The following is a 17,706-nucleotide window of genomic DNA, read 5'->3' on the forward strand; positions in this document are numbered from 1 at the left end:
AGGGCTGCCCTGCACAGGGTTAAACTGCTCCGTTAGATTTCCCTCCATGGGTGGAGCAGCACTTTGTGACTAATTTTCTCCATTTCTGGCATATCAGATACAGCTCTGGGGCAAACCAATTCATCAAATTTCCTCCTAACCCCAGCATTGCCCTGCCATGGGCCCTGCCACAGTTCCACCCCTCTGCTGGGAGCTGAGCCATGAGACACCTGAGCCTCTGGGGCTGGGGCAGATGGGGCCAGGCAGCCCCTGGTTACAGCTCACGGGGCAAACAGGTGCCCCAGGAAGGAGCTCCTGTCCCTGTCCCGCTGCACCGTGGCTCTCCCACCTCCCAAGTGTGATTAAGGTGTGACCAGACTGCTACACCCAGGCTAATGAGCCCCAATTTTGGGGAGGGATTAATAGCTCCTAAGGCAATCAGCCACCTTGGAACTCATTTCCAGATATCCAGGATGCCCCCACTCACCCTTCCCCATTCCAAGCTCCAGTTCTTCCTGCCCTCCATCACCCGCAGCCCCCCAGCTGGCTCAGGCCCCACAGCTCCTGGAAGCAAAACACTGCGGAGGCTGCTGGAGCTCATCCTTATCAACACCAGCTGATAAGAGCGCCCTGCTGAGCAGGAAAAGTGAGACCCAGGGGCCAGGCAACGCCTCACATGGCACAGCAGATACCAGGCAGCGCCACCAAGCCCACAAAGCTGCTTCTTGTAGCCAATCTTTAAAGAGGGGGAGCTCCTGGGGGTGGCAGGGGCCTCGTGGCATGGTGTGACCGCCCTTTGCAGTGCTCAGGTGGGTTTGTTCAAGGAGGTGGGGTCAAAGGAGCCACCAGAGGAGCCAGAGGGTGAATTTTGTCCCTAAGCCAGGCCAGTGTGGATGGGGACACAGGGACACGGAGCTGGGCTGAGTCACCTTTCAGGGGATCTTTGTTAATATTTATGCCAAAGAGCCTCAGTGTGGCATCACAGCAACTCCTTCCCAACAGCGAGACCCCAGCCCGGAGCACGTGGGGACAGTCCTCAGGGTGACACCAGGGTGACACCAGCAGCCCCCAGTCACCACGAGCCCCACACAAGCCAAGGCTTTGCACAAGAATTAATGAGCAGAGCCAAGCCCAGCGACGTCGGAGGATTCGCCCCCGCTGCGTTTATCCCAGAGCCAGTCGGTCCTTGAGCACCGAGCCGAGCGCAGCGGCACCGGGGTGATTCAGCATCCGGCCACAGCTGCGAGCAGCCGGGCAGGTAAGCGAGGAACAGGTGGGGGAGCGGCCCTGCAGCGGGAGAGGGATGCTGGCAGCGGGGCGATGGGGATGGGGCTCGCTTCGTGATCCTGGAGAAACATTTCCCTCTTGTGGACAAACACAAACAGCCTCGGGGCAGGAGCAGGCTGCTCTCGCCAGGACTCTGGCGGCAGCTCCCGGGGTCCCACGAGCAGCATCCCTGTGGCTCCGTGGCGTGCCAGTGTCCCAGGGTGACACTGTCACTCACCGGCCACGCCTGGGCTGTGCTCAGCCCACGCAGTATCGCGGCTGTCAGTCCTGACAGCACCCCTGGGCACATCCCACCTGCACGGATCCCTGCCACCCTCCTCGCCCTGAAATTATGACCTCCCTGCCCTAATCTCCTGCTCTCACACCCTGCCAGCTCCCTCCCTCCTTCCTGGGTGCGCCCACACTCGGCACCCACTCCCGGTCCTGCCCCCGCTTGCTCCAGGCACCCCAGATCTGTGGTGGGTGCTGAGCCCCTGGTGCACCCCCAGTTTCCCCACCACGGTGGGGACCCCTCAGATCAGCCCCCATGGGGAACAGGAGGCTCCAGGCAGAGCTGCTGCAGCCTGGACAGCCTCCCTGCCCCAGATAGGCCCCAGGAGCAGATGGGGCTCAGCTAGAGCTGGCTGGGACCCTGAGCCCCCTATGCTGCCTTGCTCCTGGAGCTGGCCCTGCCTCCAGCCCTGGCCTCAGGACCTTGGTCCGGGACAGATGTGACCCACAGAGCCCCTGGCCTGACATCGGGCTGCAGGTGGCTCCAGAGTGGCAGGGAAAGCACAGAAAGCTGAGGCTTGGCTGCAATCCCTGCTCAGCCCTTCCATCGAGGGTGGGTGTCCAAGTGCTTTGTGCCTGCTCCTGATGCAGCACCCAGAGCATTCAGGGTGACTCCCGAGCCACCTGATAGCTCCTAAAACCTGTCCCCATCAGCAGCAGGAGCACACCTGTGCTCTGCTCAGCCCCAGCCAGGCAGTGCATGCTCAGAGCTGGGAGCAGACTCCTGCCTGCAGCATCTCAGCAGGGTGAGCCCCACGGGAGCCGAGGCGGGCAGAGGGGCAGGGCAGGGAGAGGGGGCTGCCCACGACGCTCCAGCTGCTCTGTGCTGCTCTCCAGGCTCCAGCAGGCTCCACGCCGGGGTGGCACCCAGCCACAGTGCCCAGGAGCGGGGGAGGGACCCGGAGCTTTCTCTTCCAGCCACAGACATCAAGGCAGCATCCGTGTTTAATGTCGGAACAGCAGAACACAGCGCTCACAGCCTGTGGGGTCTCCACCCTGAGGGGCACCGTGCCCCCGGCCCTCCTGCACACGCTCAGCGTCCCCGGCCCGCTCTGGCTCTGTCACAGCCCCGGGGACGCTGCCCCCGGCCCGAGCCCGCGGGCAGCTGGGGCTGCACGTCTGGCCCCTGGCGCCTCGGCCCCGTCACTGCCGCTGCCACACGTAGGTCTGGATGGAGTTGGCCGGAGCCACGGCTGCCAGGAGGCCCACGGTGTCTGCCAGCCCAAAGGTGATGTCCTGGGGGGACCTGCGGGGTGACAGCAGGGCGGTCACACCTGCAGCACCTGCACAGGGCTCAGCAGGATGGGGTCCCATACAGGGGTGGCAGGATGGGGGTCACACATAGGGGTGATGGGACAGGGGTCCCACATGGGGGTGGCAGGACCGGGATCCCACATGGGGCTGGCAGGATGGGGATGCCATACAGGGGTGGCAGGTGGGGGTCCCACACAGGGCTGGCAGGATGGGGGTGCCATACAGGGGTGGCAGGTGGGGGTCCCACACAGGGCTGGCAGGATGGGGGTCCCACACAGGAGTGATGGGACAAGGGTCCTACACAGAGGTGGCAGCTTGGGGGTCCCACATGGGGGTGGCAGGACGAGGGTCCCACATAAAGCAGGCAGGATGGGGGTCCCTCATAAGGCTAATGGGACAGGGGTTCCACACGGGGCTGGCAGGATGGGATCCTACACAAGGCTGGCAGGACAGGGGTCCCTCACAGGGGTGGCAGGACAGGGGTCCCTCACAGGGGTGGCAGGACGGGGGTCCCTCACAGGGGTGGCAGGACGGGGGTCCCTCACAGGGGGGCCAGGCTGCATCACCCACCGGTTCAGAACCACCACAACCACAGCCCCGTCGGGGCGCAGGAAAGCCGTGTACTCCAGCGCTGTCTTCTTGGACTCTCTGGAGGCAACGAGCCCCACACGCTGGGAGCCCTCGGGGATGAATTTACTGAACAGACAAATGAGAAACAACCTCAGGGAGACCCCAGAAGAGCTCCTCTCGAGCCAAATTTGCCTTGCTTCTCTCAGGACAAGGCAGCTTAGCACATGTTGTGGGCTCCAACCCACCTGAAGTGCCCCATGTGGTAGAACATGGGCTGCTTGTAGAAGATGCCTTCACTGCTGTCCACGATGATGGGGCTGTCCACATAGTTCTTGACCCAGTTAGGGCCCCCCTCCAGATCCAGGGCCAGATTCCAGTCAGTCCAGCCGGCCACAAAGTGGTTCAGATTCTGCAACAGGACAGCTCAGAGGCCTGCCCAGCACCAACAACCCTCCCCAGGGCCAGCACGCAGGGGCCTCACCGTCAGGATGCTGTGGCTGTATTGGTTGCCCCGCTCCCAGCAGCCCAGAATCACATCCCGCTCCCAGAAATGGGCCCCGATGCACGCCTCCGTGGCCAGGATAAAGTAGTCAGGGAAGAGCTCATGAGTGGGCAGCACTGTGTCCTGTATGGGGCCGATGAAGTCCAGGTACCAGTGGATGCCGATGCCATGGACGTAGCGAGCTGCCTGCTCATCCTCCAGGACCTGGCAGGGAGAAGAGTCAATCCCATGGGGCACAGAGGCCCAGCCTTCCACAGGCAGAGCACCCAAGCCCCCCACAGGACAGGAGTTCTTCCCAGGGTCACCACACTCACCACTCTGGCCCAGTGTGGCAGGTGGAGCCGGTTGTCATCCAGGATGATGAGCTGGACGTGGCGGTGGGAGCTGTTGGCCAGTGCTGGGCCCAGGTCCCGAGCAATGAAGTCCCTCTGCTGCTCAGCTGTGAAACCCAGGCACTGGAAGGGGTAGTTGTTGATCAGCCCTGCCGTGGGCTCGTTCTCTGCTGTCACTGCCCAGAATGTCACATTGTGCTTGGCGTATTCATCCAGGAACCTGGCGTGGGGGGAAGGGGTGAGCCGTGAGGAGTCCCCAGCGCCACCACTGAGAGGCCCCCGGGTATCTCCCTGGCCCCAGCAGTTCCTCACCGTACAAAGTAGTTGGCCCAGGTCTTGTGGTACTTGTCCCCTGCCTGCCCCTTCAGTGTCCCCTTCCCCACGTAGGACTCGCTGGTCTTCAGCCAGGTGGGGGAGGTCCAGGGGCTGGCGTACAGCGACAGTGGCCGCTTGCTCATGGCCGAGGCTCGGTGAAGGAGGGGGATCTGCAGGAGGAGGTGGAGGGGCCAGCTCAGCTCAGCCCCCGTGACCCTCCACCCTCCCCTGCTCCCTCCCACCGCTCACCTTCAGCTTGGTGTCCTCGTCCCGCAGGGCGAAGTGGGTGAGCTCGTAGTCGTAGGGGACGTCATCATAGGTGTAGGCATGGAGGGAGAAGTCACAGCTGGCCATGGGGAGCCGGATGAGGTTGTACTCCAGCCCTGCCAGCACAGCGGGACACGAGGTGTCCATGATGTCCATACTCCCTGTCACCATCCCACCTGTGTCCCCCACGTCCTACCCTCCTCAGAGAAGTAGGAGCGCAGCAGGTGATCCTGTGCTCTTTCCGGCAGGGATAAGATGTTGATGGCGGCTGCGTCGGTGATGGAGCCACCAAAACCCTTCACCCTCTGGAAGCGCTGCGTCGTGTCCAGCCTGAGGACAACATCTGCAGGGAGGGGAGCCCAGCATGATGGCGGGTTGCTGCAGGGTCCATCCCATCCCTGCCGGCCGCGGCAGTACCTGGGGCGCAGAGTTTGTGCTGGAATTTCCCCTCGCTCCGCTCCAGCCGCTTGCCGGCCTTGCTGCTCTCGTACTTGACGTAGTAGCCGGCGGCTGGCAGGACCAGGGGGTCCAGCGTGTCACAGTAGGTGGCATTGCAGACACAGACCATGGCATCACGGCCGAAGTACTTGGGGCTGCAGGGCCGGGCGCCTGGGGAGCACGGAGGGTGGTGGGGGCAGCCTCAGGGACGTGTCCCTGCCAGCTCTCCCGCCTGCTCCGGGGGTGACGCCATTGCCCCCGTGCTCCACACGCCGGCACCTCCCGGGCACCGAGCCCCACGCTGCCCACGGACCCCCAGACAACTCCCGGGCATCCCCGGCCACGGACTCCAAAGGTATTCCCAGCTCCTCCCCTCCCATTCCGGGCCGCCCCGGGACCCCCATCCCCGGGCCCACCGCGTATCCCGGGTCTCCCTCGCTCACCTGCGGCCCGGTGCACGGCCAGCAGCACCAGCATCAGCCGCCAGCACAGGGCACCGACCGCCCCCATGGCCCCGCCGCTCCCGGTGCGCTCGGAGCCGGCCCGGCAGCACCGGCTCCGCCGCCGGCCTTGCCTTTAAGGGAGCCCGGGCAGCTCGTCCCGCCCACACCCGGTGCAGGAGCGGCACCGACTCTGGGCGGGCTTGGCCTCGGCCCTTCCCCCGCTCCGGTTCTGGCTCCGCGAACCGGGAGAACCGCGTGGGAACGGGGTCGCTTCCCCCCGACCCGTCCCCGAGAAGAGCAGCCAGTTCCAGTCCTGGTTCCGGTGCCGGTCTCTGGGCCGGTGCCGGTTCCGTTCCCGGTTTCGGTCCCCGCTGCCTCCCCAGGCCCCGACGGCACCGGTCGCCCCGTCCCGCGGAGCCGCTACAGGGAAACCGGGACCCGGCACCCCGTGACCGGTCAGCTGACCGCCCGCCCCGCCCCGTTCGGCCCCGCCCGCCCCGTGACACCGGCCCCGTGGGCGGCGGCGACCACCTTTATTCGGTCTCTAGCGAGGGGCAGCGGCCGCGGGACCGGCCCCGCAGCGCGGCCCGGGCGCAGCCGGGCGGGGAGGAACGGGCACGGCCAGCACCGGGACCGGCACCGAACGGGGCGGAGGGCCTGGAGAGGAGACGGGCACGAGAGACAGAGCAAGGGACAGGCATGGCAGTTCCGGGGTACGCTGGCACAGGAGGCCAGGGACCGGGCCAGCACAAGGGACAGGCAAGGTCGTCCTGGACCGAGGATCAAGCCAGCATAGCCAGCCAAAGGGACACGGCAAAGGACAGCATGGCCAGGGCAGGGGACAGGCACGGCCGGCACAGGGGACACACGGCCATGCCAGGCTACAGGCACGGCTGGCACAGGGGACAGGGGATGGCCAGTGCGTGGGTCAGGCACAGCCACAACATGGGACAGGGCAGGGGACAGGCGTGGCCATCCCAGGGAATAGGCACAGCTGGCACAAGGGACAGGGCAAGGGACAGGCATGTCCAGAAGAAGGAATAGGGCAAGGAACAGGCATAACCATCCCAGACAGGCAGGGGACAGGCACAGCTGTCCCAGCCCCCCACAGACACCCCAGGGGACCAGCCCCGAACCCCAGCTCTGCTTGGGGAAGGGGCCCGGCCGAACCCCCGGGGCAGCAGTGCAGGGCCCAGCCCCACCGGGGCAGCAGCAGCAATGTCCGAGCAATGTCCAGGGCTGAGCCCAGAGCAGGATTCCCTCCCCAGGGAGGAGGGTCCCTGCCCGGCCGTGCCCTCAGAGCGCGCTCTCCTTGCAGGCCCCGCTGAGGCTCCGCGGGCGGCCACGCTCCAGGCGGCGTGAGGACAGGAGCCGCCGCAGGGACGAGGTGGAGCTCAGGTCCCCGCAGCTCTGCAGGTGGATCCCTTCGTGGGGCCGCTCTGCACCTGGCCAGGCACTCCAGGGAACCTGCAAGCCATGGGGACGGGCTGCAGCCACAGGGATGGCAGCCCTGGCTGTGACACCCCTGCCCATGGTACCCCTGCCCTTGGCACCCCTGCCCATGACAGCCCTGCCCATGGCATCCCTGCCCGTGCACCCCTGCCCATGGTACCCCTGTCTGTGACACTCCTGCCCATGGTACCCCTGTCTGTGACACCCCTGCCCGTGGCACCCCTGCCCGTGGCACCCCTGCCCGTGGCACCCCTGTCTGTGCCACCCCTGTCCGTGGCACCCATGTCCATGGCACCCCTGTCTGTGCCACCCTCCCGTGCTCACCCCCCTGTGCTCAATCCCCCCCACACTTCAGCACAGCCAGGCAGCACACAGGGCAGGAGGACAGAGGTGACAGGGATGGCAGAGGCGTGCATCACGCGCCCACACTGGCATTTGGGACAGGTTGGTTCCCGTCAAGGCCTCCCGGGCTGCGCAAGGACTCCTGTAAAGCTGAGCTGTGGGGATGTCCCAGCAGCTGCCTCCAGGTGCAGTGACTCAGGGGCAAAGCCAAAGCCATTGCAACAGGAATGATTTTCCCAGCTGTGGCTCCAGTGGGGATCAAGGAAAAGGAGCTGCCCCCCAGGAAGGGCTGGGCAAGGACAGTGCTGCAGGAAGAACGCTCTGCCTGCAGCCAGGGTGCCCACACAATGGGGGTGCAGCAGGGGAAGGGAAACAATGGAAGGGCCAGGGTGGAGGTGTTGATGAGGAGAGAAGGGAGGGGAGCGTGGATGGGAGTCCTCTGGGAAGGAGGAGTTGCCCATCCCTTGTAGCTTCCAGAACCCACCTGTTTGTGCCCATGGAAGCTGTGCCCAGACACCTCCATGCTGCGCTTGGGTCTCTGCAGGAACCTGGCCACCAGCCCACGGGTGCCCCGGTAGCCCTTGAGGTCCCCTAGGGAGCGGGTGGCTGTCTTTGACAGCTGCTGTGGCACCTTCTTGGAGGGTGGCAGCTTGTTCTTCCCCACGGAGCCAGCCCGGAGCAGCGGCGGGGAGTCACAGTGGGAACGGTGGAGCAGGCAGGCCTCGGAGCACAGCCCTGTGGAGAGGTGCTGTCACACTCAGGACACTGCTCTGACAGTCCTGTCCTTGTCATCAGAACAGGGACACTGCCCTGATGGACCTGACCCATTGTCAGACCCAGGACACTGCTCTGATGGGTCCATCCCCACCATCAGACCTGGGACACTGCTCTGATGGACCTGTCCCCATTGTCAGACCCAGGACACTGCTCTGACAGTCCTGTCCTCGTCATCAGACCTAGGACACTGCTCTGACAGGCACAGGACACTGCTCTGACAGTCCTGTCCTCATCATCAGACACAGGACACTGCCCTGATGGACCTGTCCCCAACTGTCAGACCCCAGGACACTGCTCCGAAGGGTCCATCCTCACCATCAGACCTGGGACACTGTTCTGACAGGCACAGGATCTGCTCTGATGGACTTGTCCCCACTGTCAGATCCAGGATACTGTTCTGATGGACCTGTCCCCATTGTCACTCAGGACACTGCTCTGACAGGCACAGGACACTGCCCTGATGGACCTGTCCCCATTGTCAGACTGCTCTGATGGATCCATCCCCATCATCAGACCTGGGACACTGCTATGATGGACCTGTCCCCACTGTCACACCCCAGGACGCTGCTCCCAGCAGACCTATCCTCAGAGCCCTGGGGTCCTGCTGTGTCCCATCCCCAGTCAGCAGGAGCACTCCCACCACTGGTCCCCACTGTCCCAGCCCCAGCAGGGTGAGTTCAATCCCCAGAGGGCTACAGACACCCCCCACGCCCCCTTTCTCTCCCAGTACACCCCAGTGCCCTGACCTGTATCAGCGGAGGAGTCAGACACGGTGTCCTCCAGTGCTTTGGTATAAAGTACTTCCCTGAAATCTGCTGGGAGCAGAGAGAGCCCTCAGGCCTGGGCAGCCGTGCACACCCCAGGCAGCAGAACCCTGCAGCACCCCTGCTCCCAGCCCAGCAGAGCTCCCCTGCTCGCCCCGTTCCGTCCCAGACTGGCTCTAATCCCACCTGGCCGCACAAAACCGCAGCCAAACCTTGCGGCACATCCCGGCCGCACCGCACAGACGCTGCTGCCACCCTCCCATCCCATCCCATCCCATCCCATCCCATCCCGGACGTCATTGTCACCTACCAGCACGGCCGGCCATGGGGACGCCGGGGTCACTGTGGGACCTCAGCAGCGGGCGCGGGGCCAGCCCCGGGGCCGGGGACGAAGGGCACGAGGTCTCGCTGTTGCGCCGGGGGCGGCCGGCGGTGGCGGTGTCCGTGTGGCGGCCACCCCCGCGTCCCTGCAGCGAGGAGCCCTTGTCCTTGAGGCGCACCTCGGGGAAGCAGGGCCCGGCACAGCGCACCGGCCCCACCAGCCGGTTGCAGCTGTGGGTGACGGCTCCCCCCACCAGGACGCCGCCGTCGGGGCCGGGCTCCGCGGTGGAGCAGGAATAGGAGCGCTCGCCCCGCACGCGGGGCTGGGGCATCTCCTCGAAGGGGCCCTGCAGGGCCAGCGTGGGGCTGCGGGCGTGGTGGCTGCACTGCACGCAGTCCACGCTCAGGCAGTAATCGGCGCGGCTGCGCTGGATGGAGCGGAACAGGACGTAATCCACGGAGCGCATGGAGCCCTGCAGCTCCAGCAGGCACGAGTCCTCCGAGGGGCTGCTGTCCCCGGGGATGTCCATGATCTCGGACATGATCAGGGACCCGCTGTCCATGGAGACTGCGAGAGGAGAGGACGGGCACGGCTGAGGAGCCGCTGGAAGAGCCGGACGTGCCCGGGGGGAGGAGCACTCACCTTCCCCGCTGAGCACGATGGAGGGGACGCGGTCGCAGGTGCAGGCGTGGGAGCCCTCTGTCAGCTGTGAGTCGAACAGGGTGGCCTGTGGGGCAGCAGGCACAGAGCTCAGCTGAGCTGGAGCCCATCCTGCCCAGCCTGCCCTGCCCACAGCCCCACAGCCCCCACCTGGCTGTCTCCCCGCAGCCCCATCACAGTCTCGTATGATGGGGGGAAATCGGTTGGGTAGAGGGGCACGGGGCTGTCCATGGAGCCATTGTAGGTGATGCTGTGGAGGCAAGAGCAGAAAAGCCACTCTGGGTGGGACAAGCCCAGCCTGGGGGCACACAGACCCCCCTGTCCTACCAGCCTCACTCCCAGCTGGTACCTCTGTGCATCTGTCTCAGAGCTGCAGGTGTACTCAGGTGGGTAGTAGGGGGGAGGTGGCACTGGAGGCACAAACTCCTCGAAGTCCATCATGCTCTGCAGGAAGGTGTCAGGTGGGGACGTACATTCCAATGTCACAGAGCTCGAGCGCTGTGGGACCAGCTGCAGGGAGAGGGGACAAGGGAGAGCTGAGACCTCCTGCCCTGAGATCCAGCGAGGGATGTGCATCCTGGGCTTTAATCTGCACCTGGCTGGTACCCCAGGGACCACCCCAGCCTGGGACTGCTGCTCCTGGGCCAGAGCTGGCACTCACCACATGGACGATGTCAAGGGAGAAGATCTGGATGCAGCAGACGACAGCAGAGAGCATGCAGATGATGGTGGAGAAGATGGTCAAGCCACAGACACTGAAGAGGAGATCCTGGGGAGCAGTGGGGTGAGCTGCAGAGCCCGCCGAGCATGGCCGGGGGTGCGGCCGCTTCCCAGGGAGCCCTTGCATCCCCCTGCTCCTCCACCTTGAGTGCCACACGGATGCTCCGGCAGTTGGCGTTGGGGAACATGGTCAGCTGCTCGCTCTGCTGGCTGCAGGAGGCGGGCGGGGGCTCCGAGCGGGCCTGGCAGCAGACACACGTGTCCCTCTCCTGGCGACAAGAAACACTGCGAGGAAGCTCTGGATGCCGTGCGATCCCCTGAGAGCCACCAGCACATCCCACCAGCTCCCCAGAGCCCCCCACAGCCAGCAATGAGCCCGGGGGTCCCTGCTCGGCCTCACCCTCTCGCAGGCCTCCAGGGTCTTCACCAGCTGCGCGTTCTGGCACGACAGGATGGAGCCGGCGAGGCTCAGCATGACGCCCAGCACCGAGAGCAGCGTGAAGAAGGCGATCTGCAGCGGGAGGAGAGGGGCTGCCGGCGGAGCAGGGAGCCGGCAGAGCACCCGGGGGCACGGGGGTTTGCTCGGCCTCCCCATCCTGGGCTCCCCCGCCTGCGGAAGGGTGTCCCCCCAACACCTACCACCAGGGTGAGCGGCCGCTTCCAGGAGACGATGCCGACCAGCCCGGACAGTGCCAGCTGCAGGTGCACAAGCCCCGGGGTGAGCACAGGGAGAAGGCTCTGTTAGGCAGAGGGGCCAGAGCAGCCCCTGCCCACGGGCAGAGCCCCCTGGTCCCTGCAGGCCTGGAGCCAGCCCGGGAGCAGTGGGGCTGTAGGAGCAGCCCTGGCGCCACGAGATGGGAGAAACTGCTGATTCAGGGCCTGGGGACTGCGGGCTGCTCTGGCTGGGCAGCAAACCCAGGCCAGCATCCGTGCTGCAGGGTCACCACGGGGGACCCCGGGTGCTGCCCCCACCCCAATACCCAGCAGACAGAGCAGAGCCCCCATCGCCACCCTGTCCCTGCCCTGTGGTCACAATGGTGCCCCCACACCCCTCCCTGCCCGTGGCTGCGGACCCCAGACATTCCCCCGCACCCCCCGGGGGTCCCCATCCCTCACAGAGTCACCCTGGGGGAGCCCTTGGGATTCTCCCACAATGCACCGCGGCAGGAACGGGCAGAGGGTGGGGGAGCAGCGGGGCTGCCCTCCCCTGGGACCGGCGGCGGGCTCGGTCCCGGGGGGGCAGCGCAGCCCCCTCCCCGCGCCGCCTCGGCCCCGCACTCACCGAGAAGCCGGCCCAGGACGGGCAGGAGTGCCGGATTTTGGTGGAGGGGGTGATGGTGGCCGCCACCAGGCTGAAGGTGACGATGAGGACGCCCAGGATGGCTTGCACGAGAGCCAGGACCAGCAGGACCTGCAGCCAGGTGCGCTGGAGGCGGAGGTGGGTGAGGCTGCGGGAGCTGCGGCCGGTCAGCGAGCGGCTGGAGTCCGTGGGGGAGGGCATGGCCGCTGCGGGCGGCGGCTCGGGGCCGGCCCCGGAGCCCCGGGGCAGGCGGCGGCACCGCGCCAGGACCGCGGGGAGCAGGAGCAGCCGCTCTGCGGGAACGGGCCGGGCTCCACCTTTCGGCCTTGCCGGAGGATGCTGACGGCGGCTCTTCCCTGCCCCGGGCGGGGGGGGGGCTCGGGCAGCGCCCACGGCCACGCGGAGCCGGGGCCGCCTGAAGCTCCGCGGAGAACAGAACCGGCCTAGAAGCGCCGGCCGGACACGGAGCGCGGCCCCGGGACCGCCGCCTCCTCCCTGGCCGTCGGTGGAGCGCCGGGCCCCCGCCGGGAGCTCATCCCGCCCCGCGGGGTCCGAGAGCCGCCGCCCGGGACGCGGCCCCCGGGGCAGCGGCAGCAGGCGGGAGCCGCGCTCCGGACCGGAGCATCCTCCGCGGGCGGCGGCGGGCGCAGGGCCGGGTCCCGGTACCGGTAGGGGCGGGCGGCTACCGGCGGTCCGTCCGCCCCGCGCCCCGCAGCCCCGGCGCCGCGCGGAGCGGCGGGCGGGGACGCCGGAGCGGCGGGAGGCTGCGGCCGAGCATCGCCGCCGCCGCGCCCTCCGGGAGCGCCCGGGGCCGCAGCTGGAGGCGGGCGGGCGGCGGAGCGCCGGGAGCGGCGGGGACGGTCCCCACAGGCCGGCGGGGCTTGGCCGCGCCCGCTCCGGGGCCGCCCCTGTGCGGCACGACGGGAGCTGTAGTCCGCCCACACCGGCCCCGGGAGCCGCGACACCGGCAGAGGCCCCGCCGCTCCCCCCTGCCCCGGGTGGCGCACGGAGATGGCGAAGGAAGGGAGTGAACCTTCATTTATTCCTTAAATAAACCGGGAGCGGTCGGGAACAGCACACGGGGAGCAGCGGAGGAGGCGGGGACGCCCGGAGGAGCCCCGGCCGCAGCGGGACCGGGAGGGCACCGGCCCCCACGGCTGAAGGCACAAAGCCTCTCGCCAGCCCCGGAGCATCCGAGAGGAGATGGACTGAAGCAGAACGCGTGAGACCTGTCCTGGGGATCCCCAGGGACACCAGGACAGGGGACAGAGGGCAGGTAAGGGGGCGAGGGGCTGCACACCGGGACTGGCTCAGCCCCCGAAGGCCTTGGCTGAAGGGTGCTGGGGGCAGCAAGGGGGTCACAGTCCTCGAAGCGGGTGGGGAGGGGGCTGCAGGAGCTGTTCAGCCCTCCCTGGAGGCAAAGGGGTGCCATGTAAACGCCAGGGCTGCTCCTCGGCACCCAGCCTGGCTTTGGGTTCCACATGGACGAAAGGCAGGATCCCCACAAGCAGCAGCTGCCCGAGCTCTGCCTGTCCCTGCCCTGTTCTCCTCATCCCTGGGCCTGAAGAGAGGGAGAGGATGGGGAAAGGGACAGGACAAAAGGACAAGACACCCTAGGGAAAGCACCAGCCCCATCCTCATCCCACTGGAGCAAGCCCCAGGAGGAAGAGGGGGATGACGTTCTTGGCAGAGCATGGGGGTCCCAGGGCACACGGGGGGCAGGGGACCCTCCCACACCCTAAGGGAGCACAAGCGTCATCACCAGGTGGGGAAACAGGAGAGCACAAGGAAGGCAAGTGACCATTCCAGTCCCTGGAAGCAGCATTCCAGCCATCTGGGGAGGCTCCTGCCCCCAGCAGCTGGTGCTGGAAGGGAGGGCGATGGCTCAGGGCTCCCCACCCTGCTCCCCCCAGTCTGCTGAGGGGAGGGGACCAGCACAAACCACAACAGCCTCTGTCCGTGAGGAAAGGGGGTTAAGAGCAGCAGACGATTCAGGCACCAGCACTTCCAAGCTGGGATGAGGCAGCCTCTGACAGCCGATGGGGATCCAGTGAAAGTGCGACTCGGGTTTCCTCTTCCTCGCGAAGAGCCCCGGGGCGCCGGGAGGGGCAGGGCCCGCACAGCTACGGGGCACGGAAGGCGTTGGTGGCCGCGCCCGCGGCGGCGTTGGCCGCAGCCGTGCGCACGGCCTGGTTGGAGAAAACCCCGGCTGCAAACTCCTCCTGTGCCTTCTGGAAGCTGGCACCCGTGCGGCGGTACAGGGAGTGGATCTGGGGCAGGAGGGAATGGGGTCAGGGCTGGGGCTGCAGGCCCTGGGAAACAGAGCTGTGATGGCCCAAACAGCCCCAAAAGGGATGAGGGATGGCTCAGGCTGCAGGTCCTGAGTGAACAGAGCTGTGATGGCCCAAACAGCCCCAAAAGGGATGAGGGATGGCTCAGGCTGCAGGTCCTGAGTGAACAGAGCTGTGATGGCCCAAACCTCCCCCAAAAGGGATGAGGGATGGCTCTGGCTGCAGGCCCCTGGTAAACAGAGCTGTGATGGCCCAAACCTCCCCCGAAAGGGATGAGGGATGGCTCAGGCTGCAGACCCTGGGTAAACAGAGCTGTGATGGCCCAAACCTCCCCAAAGGGATGGCTTAGGCTGCAGGCTCTGGGTAAACAGAGCTGTGATGGCCCAAACAGCCCCCAAAAGGGATGAGAGATGGCTCTGGCTGCAGGCCCCTGGTAAACAGAGCTGTGATGGCCCAAACAGCCCCCAAAAGGGATGAGAGATGGCTCTGGCTGCAGGCCCCTGGTAAAGAGACTTGTGATGGTCCAAACCTCCCCAAAGGGATGGCTCTGGTTGCAGGCCCCAGTTAAACAGAGTTGTGGTGGCCCAAACCTCCCCCGAAAGGGATGAGGGATGGCTCTGGCTGCAGGCTTTGATCCCAACCCACCTTTTTCAGCATGATGATCCCCAGCACAGCCACTGCCGTGAAGGACAAGGACACCAGGATCATCATCACGGCCACAGCCGTGTTAGTCCGCAGTGCTATCAGGCTCAGGATCCAGCCACTGCAAAACAAGAGGCAGTGACCCCACGTTCCCTCCTCCCCACCCACCTCTTGCCTTTGTAGGGTCAGCACATGGCCCACCTGAATCCCCAGTTTGGGATGCCAATGGCCTGCAGCACATACATCACGTTCTGGGCAAAGAAGACGAAGAAGAAGACAAAGAAGTTGAAGGAACTGTCGCTCCTGGCAGGAAGAAATGGGCACGGTTAGGCCACAGAAGGAAGCTCCCAAACCTTCCTTAAAGCAGGAGAACAGGGAGCTCGGGGTGGAACAGCACATCCTGCAGAGCCAGAGGCCCCCAGGAGCTGGAGCAGGTGCTCAGGGCTCGGGACACACCTGAAGGCTTTGTACATGGGCCGGTACCAGCAAACAAAGGAACAGGGCGTGTAGAGCAGAGCCCAGAGGATGGAGAGGCCAAACCCAGAGCCGGCTGTGGGATCCACGCAGAACCAGGCGAGCGAGGACAGGAAGTTCAGGAACAGAGCAATGGTGCTGGCTGAGGGACAGGACAGAGCTCAGGAGCCCGTCCAGGCTCCCCCAGCCCCCACAACCACCTGTTCATCCCCATTTCCCCGCCGCAGCAGCACAGGAAATTCATCCTTCACCTGCTGCCAGGCTCTGCCCCGAGGCTCCGCTGCAGACTCACCCATCCAGAGGTAGTACATGGTTGTAACTGTTTTCTGGAAGTCAGCAGGGATCTCCACGGGGATGTCCTGGTAGAAGCACGGCTTCACCGGGCAGAAGGACGGCAGCGGGGGCCAGTTGTTGAGCCTCGCTGCGGACGGAAAGGGGTGAGGAGGAGTGAGGAGGAGTGAGGAGGGCTCCGGGGGGGACCCACCCGGGGGGGGACCCACCCCTGCTCAGCCCCGCAGCCACTCACTCTGGGAACCGCCGAGGGCCGCGTTCTGCAGCTCCCGCTCCCGCCGGTCCAGCTCCTCCGCTTTCCGGTTGAGCTCCTCCTGCCGCTTCAGCAGCTCCGCCGTGGCGGCGGCGGCCGAGGCCTGCGGAGAGGGGGGACACAACCCTTGGGCTCCCGCCGGTGCCCGTGTCCCGGCCTGGCGGCGCCTCCCCCCGTACCTGCGAGCCGTAGGAGCCGTAGTTGCGGGGCTCGGTGGGACTCGCCTTCCGCGGGGGCTGCGCGGCCGCCGGTACCGGGGGCGGCGGCGCTACCGAAGGGGTCTGGAAGGGCGGCGGTGGCTGCAGGGGAAGAGCAGAGAGGTGAGACCCGCGCCGGCAGCGGGGAGGGCTCCGGTGCCCGGGAAGAAGATCCGGTACACGGGCAGGCCCCGGTGCCCGGGCAGGCCCCGCCGCTCACCGCGTCGCTCTCGAAGGGGTTGTAGCCATCCAGCACAGCGCCGGGCCGGGCCTGCAGCGCCGCGGGGTCCTGGAAGGGGTTGTCCGGGAGCACCGCGGGGCCGCCGCGCTGGGCCATGGCCGGACCGGGACCGGGAGCGCGCTGGACCCGCGGGACCGGCGCCGCCGCCGCCGCCAGGCCCCGCCCCTGCCCGCCGCTGATTGGTTCCGCTGCGCCGTGACGTCATCGGGGAGACCCCCGCCGCAGGGGGCCGCTGCGCACGCGCCGGAGCCGCGCCGGGCGGGGCGCGCGCGTGACGCGGCCACGTGTCCCGGGGTCACGTGCGGCGCGCCCGTCCCCACCCCAACCCCCGGGCCCGCCCTTCCTTCGGGTACCCCCGACCGTGTATTCGCCGCCCATTACCCCCCGGTGTCCCGGTATCCATCGCCCATCACCTCCCGGTGTCCCGGTATCCATCACCCGTCACCGCCCCGTGTCCCGGTACCCATTGGATTCACGCCCCGGTGTCCCGGTATCCATCACCCGTCACCGCCCCGTGTCCCGGTACCCATTGGATTCACCCCCCGGTGTCCCGGTATCCATCACCCGTCACCCCCCCGTGTCCCGGTACCCATTGCCATCACCCCCCGGCTTCCCCATGTTCCGGTCCCCGCCCAGCCGGACCTGCCGGGACAGCAGCTCCTCCTGCGTGTCCCCCCGGTCCGGCTCCCTGCTCTTACCGGGCAGCCCCGGTACCGTTCACCTGCTGCCCGCGCAGCCCCCCCCCGTCCCCCCAGGCGTTACCCCGCGGGTCGCGGGGGCCGCTCCAGCAGCTGTCACCACAGCCAGCCAGGGACTCGGGCACGACGAGCACTTGGTGAATTTCTCCTGTGTCTTCTGGAGCTGTTATTTATAGGAATCTGCAAATCCTTCCCCTCCAGCTGCCCGGGGACTGCACACTGACCTGTCCCGGGTCCTGCTGAGCATCCCGGGAGCAGGACATGCACCTGTCCCTGCCCTGTCCCCTCCCGGTGCTCAGCAAACTGCTAAAAACACTCTGCACAGACTGAGAGTGACATCTGAACCCCACAGGTGAGCTCCCACCTCAGCCCAAAGCTGGAACTACTCCTGGCAGAGGTGGAAGCTGTGGATTTGGGGTTTGGACACCAGCATGAGTTTATTTTCTTGAATCCTAAGGTATGAATCAGTCAATTTAATTCTCCTCCAGCTTCAGTGTGGGGCTGGGCACAGGGGCAGGGGGACAGGAGGCAGTGAGGGCTCCCAGCCCAAGCTCAGTGAGCTGGGATCAAAAGTCCATGGAGATGGCTCAGTGTCTCCTTCCTGAGGCTCTCACAGGCCCATGGA

At 66.4% G+C, this 17,706-nt stretch overlaps 3 protein-coding genes across 4 annotated transcripts; all 3 read right to left on the reverse strand.

Moving 5' to 3' along the window:
* Positions 1 to 2,463: 2,463 nt before the first annotated feature.
* GBA1 (glucosylceramidase beta 1) lies at positions 2,464 to 6,087 on the reverse strand. Its single transcript, XM_036397647.1, has 10 exons — positions 5,658 to 6,087; positions 5,194 to 5,385; positions 4,973 to 5,119; positions 4,759 to 4,892; positions 4,507 to 4,679; positions 4,177 to 4,414; positions 3,842 to 4,066; positions 3,606 to 3,769; positions 3,361 to 3,486; positions 2,464 to 2,782 (listed from the first exon to the last, which is right to left on the reverse strand). Exons 1-10 carry the CDS (start codon positions 5,722 to 5,724, stop codon positions 2,680 to 2,682), a joined length of 1,569 nt encoding a protein of 522 aa, XP_036253540.1. The 5' UTR covers positions 5,725 to 6,087; the 3' UTR covers positions 2,464 to 2,679.
* An 86-nt stretch (positions 6,088 to 6,173) lies between these two features.
* On the reverse strand, positions 6,174 to 12,938 carry ENTREP3 (endosomal transmembrane epsin interactor 3). 2 transcript variants are annotated; one of them, XM_036397646.2, is made up of 12 exons: positions 11,977 to 12,938; positions 11,334 to 11,390; positions 11,095 to 11,205; positions 10,838 to 10,963; positions 10,636 to 10,743; positions 10,324 to 10,484; positions 10,125 to 10,224; positions 9,957 to 10,041; positions 9,303 to 9,881; positions 8,975 to 9,040; positions 7,936 to 8,186; positions 6,174 to 7,124 (listed from the first exon to the last, which is right to left on the reverse strand). In XM_036397646.2, exons 1-12 carry the CDS (start codon positions 12,193 to 12,195, stop codon positions 6,954 to 6,956), a joined length of 2,034 nt encoding a protein of 677 aa, XP_036253539.1. In that variant the 5' UTR covers positions 12,196 to 12,938; the 3' UTR covers positions 6,174 to 6,953. The 2 variants fall into 2 exon arrangements, with proteins under 2 accessions (XP_036253539.1, XP_036253538.1); XM_036397645.2 differs by having other exon boundaries at positions 8,975 to 9,043.
* A 79-nt stretch (positions 12,939 to 13,017) lies between these two features.
* Positions 13,018 to 16,545, reverse strand: SCAMP3 (secretory carrier membrane protein 3). Its single transcript, XM_036397650.2, has 8 exons — positions 16,363 to 16,545; positions 16,125 to 16,244; positions 15,928 to 16,048; positions 15,694 to 15,822; positions 15,384 to 15,543; positions 15,129 to 15,230; positions 14,931 to 15,048; positions 13,018 to 14,264 (listed from the first exon to the last, which is right to left on the reverse strand). The coding sequence occupies exons 1-8, from the start codon at positions 16,477 to 16,479 to the stop codon at positions 14,118 to 14,120; spliced, it is 1,014 nt and encodes a 337-aa protein (XP_036253543.1). The 5' UTR covers positions 16,480 to 16,545; the 3' UTR covers positions 13,018 to 14,117.
* Positions 16,546 to 17,706: the final 1,161 nt, after the last annotated feature.

The sequence above is a fragment of the Molothrus ater genome, chromosome 29, assembly GCF_012460135.2.
Source record: "Molothrus ater isolate BHLD 08-10-18 breed brown headed cowbird chromosome 29, BPBGC_Mater_1.1, whole genome shotgun sequence".
NCBI lineage: Eukaryota > Metazoa > Chordata > Aves > Passeriformes > Icteridae > Molothrus > Molothrus ater.